This window comes from Vitis riparia, chromosome 5 (assembly GCF_004353265.1).
Source record: "Vitis riparia cultivar Riparia Gloire de Montpellier isolate 1030 chromosome 5, EGFV_Vit.rip_1.0, whole genome shotgun sequence".
Classification (NCBI taxonomy): Eukaryota; Viridiplantae; Streptophyta; class Magnoliopsida; order Vitales; family Vitaceae; genus Vitis; species Vitis riparia.
In genome coordinates, this window is record NC_048435.1 from 8,119,243 (window position 1) to 8,124,260 (window position 5,018).

Below are 5,018 nucleotides of genomic sequence, written 5' to 3' on the forward strand. Positions count from 1 at the left end.
CATAGCCTTGGTGTTAAAGAGTTCAATGACTCTTAAGAATGCACAAGTAGACTCTTTAGTGTCATGCAAACCTCAAATTAATAACAATAAGGTTGATCTATAGTCTCATCATCATCCTAAGAAATAGTGATCATATCTTGATAAAGGCAATTTCTTTACAATGGAAGAGAAACGAAATCTAGACAATATTCTATGTCTCTAACCTCTTTCAGCATTTCAAATGAAACATGTAACTACTATTGGTGTAGTAGGTCTTGGGCTACTAAAGAAAATAGATAGGAAGCCCAACAACATCCTTGATAATTAAGTCGGGGGTTAAATAGCAATAAGATTCAAACAAAAACGTTTGTTATAAAGAAGGGTTAGAGTATTGCCAAGTCTTCCTTTTCAAAGACAAGTTAGTGAAGGAGGATGGAAGAAAAAAAGAACAAGGAAGAAAGATAAATTTTCAATGGAAGTGAGTAAGGGCTAAGAATGGTTGAAAGAGGCAAGAATGTTGTGACAACCAAAGGTCTAAAACCATGGTTTAATTAATATACATCCACAAATTAGTCCATGATTTTAGAACTTGCAATGTGAACCAAGGTAGAGGTTTTGGTGTGTGTATTATTTATGTTATGGTCCATGCTTCCCTACATCTCAATTTTGCTATTCATTTTAAAGAGCAAGGATTTCCAACCCTAATATACAATGAAACAACTTGATTTCCTAGAGATCTTAAGGCCTTCAAAGTTTATTACTTAATACCAAACATCATCCTTCAATTGATCAGTGTATTTCAATTCTAGTTATATATAACTTAACTAGATCATTTTAGAGCTCTTATAACATAGCTCTTTGTATCGTAAAACATCAAGGCTACCTAGTACATTAACTCAGCAATCCTGAATTTTTAGGTATAGAAACAAAGCCATTTTAAAGTGTCCTAAACTTGGAAAATTTTTTGTAGATTTTAGTTCTCATTGTCTTACCAAATAAAAATTTTTGGAGAAAAAACAATTCTTAGCTTCACCTTGTCATTAAAAAGGTCCTTCATAATTTTATTTATTGGGAATTAATTTTTATAAGCATTTTTCTTATGTGAAGTGGAAATTTTTTCTTAGGGATCCTCAATCTTTATAACCTCTTTTATGACATTTTTAACACCTAAAAACCATTCTCAAGTTTCCATAAGTTTTCATAACAACATTGAGGTCTTTTCAAAGGTTCTCATTTGCATAAGTTTCCAACTAGCACTCTTAGCATATCACTTCTACTTTGAAGTACAGCAAAGTGCTCTACTGTTACACAATTTAAAACTTGAAGAGATTTATATTACAATTGAAAGTCGAATTTATATTCACTTATAACTTGAATATACATAACAAAATAGAGACCTTTCTCATGTATTCTTGTTTACATTAGTTTTGAATTCATTTTTATTGTTTGAGCTCCTTATTCCTTCTAAAACATCTTAACACAGTAGGTACATGCATCAAGACACCACAGGTTACAAGCTAAAAAGAATTCTTTAAGCTCCAAGATATTCATCTAGGTTTTTTAGCTCCATGTACATCTTTTGTTGAGTCTGAGAAATGGTGTTGAATGACATGTCCTAGGAGCTGCTGACATGGAGCTGAGTAGATTGAAGTGGAACTAGTCAAATAAGTTAGTCATGTGGAAGATTTACCTATTCCTTAGAAAGTATTTGTTGGTTTGTTTCTATTCTTTAGGAAATATCTATAGGTAGTAGGTTTGTTGCTATTTATTATGTTTTTATGTTTTAAGCTAGTTGTATAAATAAGTACTTTGAAGCTTAATAAAATATATTACTTCAGATTCCTCAACGTTCTGTTGCTTCCTAAGAGTTTCTTCACTTTGTTTCTATCAAAACCCACAAATTGGTATCAGAGCCAAGTTCTTAAGTAACTTGTGAAGTGAATGAGCCTAAAAAACCTACAAACAATATCTAGAATGACCTCAGAAGCTTCACTGAATGCACTAGCACCTCCAGTGTTTGATGGAATAAATTATCAAGTATAGGATGTCCGTATGGAAGCCTACCTTGATGCTAGTGATCTGTGGGAAGCTATTAGTGAGGAATATGAAGTTCCTCCTCTATCCGACAATCCAACTATGGCTCAGATAAAACTACATAATGAGATGAGGCAAAGGAAATCAAAGGCAAAAGCTAGTCTATTTGCAGCTGTCTCATCTACAATTTTCACCAGAATCATAACACTGAAGATGGCAAATGAAATATGGAACTTCCTGAAGAAAGAATATGAAGGAAATGAACGAGTCAAAGGTATGCAAGTGTTGAACCTGATTAGAGAATTTGAGATACAAAGGATGAAAGAATCAGAAACAATCTAAGATTACTCAGACAAACTTCTTAGTATTGTTAACAAAGTAAGACTTCTTGGTACTGACTTTTCTGATTCTAGAATAGTTCAGAAAATTTTTATAACAGTTCCTGAAAAGTTTGAGACTATAATATCATCTCTAGAAAACTTAAAAGATGTGTCAAGTATCACCTTAGTAGAGTTGTTGAATGCATTACAGGCTCAAGAACAAATGAGGCTTATGAGACAAGAAGGATTTGTGGAGGGTGCATTTCAGGCCATATCTCAGTATAAGAAAGAGATGCAAAGCAACAATAACAATAGCAACAACACTCAAAAGTTTCCACCATGTCCTTATTGTAAAAAATCCAATCATCCACAAAAAAAGGTGTTGGTGGAGGCCGGATGTAAGATGTCACAAGTGTGGTCATCTAGGGCATGTGGAAAGGATATGCAAATCTCAACAACAGCAAAGAGAAGTCAAGGCTACCGTGGAAGAACTTCAAGATGAGCAACTATTTGTGGTATCATGCTTTGCCACTAGCAGCTCCCCGGAAACTTGGCTTATAGACAGTGGTTATACAAACCATATGACTTATGATCAAGGGCTCTTTAAGGAACTTGACAAAACTATTACTTCCAAAGTTAGAATTGGAAATGGAGCATATCTTGCAGTAAAAGGCAAAGGAACAATGGCAATTGAAGGCCACACAGGTTTGAAATTAATCTCTAACGTCTTATATGTTCCTGAGATTAATCAAAATCTGTTGAGTATTGGTCAGCAGCTGGAAAAAGGCTATAAGGTGCTATTTGAGGACAATCATTACATGATTGTTGATGTACAAGGCAAAGAGGTATTTATAGTCCAAATAAAAGGCAAAAGCTTTGCCTTGGATTTAATGCAAGAAGAGCATGCTGCAATTCACAAAGAAGAAAGCAATACAATGCTTTGGCATAGGTGTTTAGGACACTTTCATCATACCGCCCTTCTCTTTATGAAGAAGAACGATCTTGGAGAAGGCTTGCTTGAATTAGAGGTGAAGCCTCCTACCTGTGTAGCCTGTTAGTACGGGAAACAAACAAAACTTCCTTTCCCACAAAACAAGACCTGGAGAGCTACTCAGAAGTTGCAGTTAATACACACTGATGTGGGAGGACCTCAAAGAACACCATCACTAAATGGCAGTAAGTTCTATATTGCTTTCATTGATGATCACACAATAATGTGCTGGATTGATTTCATGAAATTTAAATCTGAAGTTGCTGACATCTTCTGGAAGTTTAAAGCTTGGGCTGAAAATCAAAGTAAATGTAAAATGCAAGTGATCAGGTCTGATAATGGAACTAAATACACCTCGGAGAAATTTAACAAATTTTGTGAGGATGCAGGCATTGAGTACCAGCTTACAACACCTTATACCCCTCAACATAATGGAGTCGTTGAAAGGAAAAATAGAACACTTGTGGAAATGACAAGGTGTTTGCTACATGACAAAGGGCTGCCAAAGAAATTCAGGGCTGAGGCTGCACATACATCAGTCTTTCTGCTGAATAGACTACCAACAAAAGACTCCATTTGAAGCATGGTATGGCTATAAAACAAGGCTGCAAAATTTAAAAGCATTTGGTTGTCTTTGTTTCTCTTATATTCCACACGTTAAGAGAGATAAATTGGATAAGAAAGCAGAAGCTAGGATCCTTATAGGCTATAGCTCAATATCAAAGGCCTATAGAATCTACCTTCCAGAAAACAACAAAGTAATAGTTAGCAGAGATGTCAAATTCTTCGAATCAGAAAGTTGGAGTTGGGAGAATGATAAGAAGCTTGAGTTTAAAGAGAATCTTGAGTTCCAAAAGGACCTTGAGTTTTAGAAAGAGAATGACAATATTGATGATGAACCTGTCAGGGGAACCAAATCACTCTCGGACATCTATCAGAGGTGCAATGTTGCTATAATAGAGCCTGTAGGGTATGAAGAAGTTGCAGCTGATAAAAAATGGATGGATGCAATGAAGGAGGAGCTTAAAATGATTGAAAAAAACCAAACTTGGGAGCTAGTGGACAAACCAACACACAAAAGGGCAATTGGAGTCAAGTGGGTTTATAGAACCAAACTCAATTCTGATGGTTCTATAAACAAACACAAGGCAAGACTGGTTGTCAAAGGATATGCTCAGATGTTTGGGGTGGATTTCTCTTAGACTTTTTCCCCAATTGCTAGATTGGACACTATAAGAATGTTGTTGGCTCTTGTTGCTCAAAAGGGATGGAATATACTTCAGATGGATGTCAAATCAGCCTTCTTGAATGGATACTTGGAGAAAGAATTTGTGGAGCAGCCTGAAGGTTTTATTTAAGAATGTTGTTGGCTCTTGTTGCTCAAAAGGGATGGAATATACATCAGATGGATGTCAAATCAGCCTTCTTGAATGGATACTTGGAGGAAGAATTTGTGGAGCAGCCTGAAGGTTTTATTGTTAAAGGAATGGATGAGAAAGTATATTTGCTAAAAAAAAAGGCCTTGTATGGTTTAAAACAGGCACCAAGGGCCTAGTACAGCAGGATTGATTCACATTTGTTAGGCTTAGGCTTTACAAAAGCCTAAGTGAATTTACTTTATACTTCATAAAGGTTTGTGATGAAACACTTGTGGTATCTTTATACGTTGATGAGCTACTTGTGATAGGAAGCAG

The 5,018-nt window shown here is 35.5% G+C and overlaps 1 protein-coding gene across 1 annotated transcript; it reads left to right on the plus strand.

Moving 5' to 3' along the window:
- The first annotated feature begins 2,031 nt into the window (after positions 1-2,031).
- On the plus strand, positions 2,032-3,391 carry LOC117914548. Its single transcript, XM_034829901.1, has 3 exons — positions 2,032-2,287; positions 2,453-2,683; positions 2,760-3,391. Exons 1-3 carry the CDS (start codon positions 2,032-2,034, stop codon positions 3,389-3,391), a joined length of 1,119 nt encoding a protein of 372 aa, XP_034685792.1.
- The last annotated feature ends 1,627 nt before the right edge of the window (positions 3,392-5,018 follow it).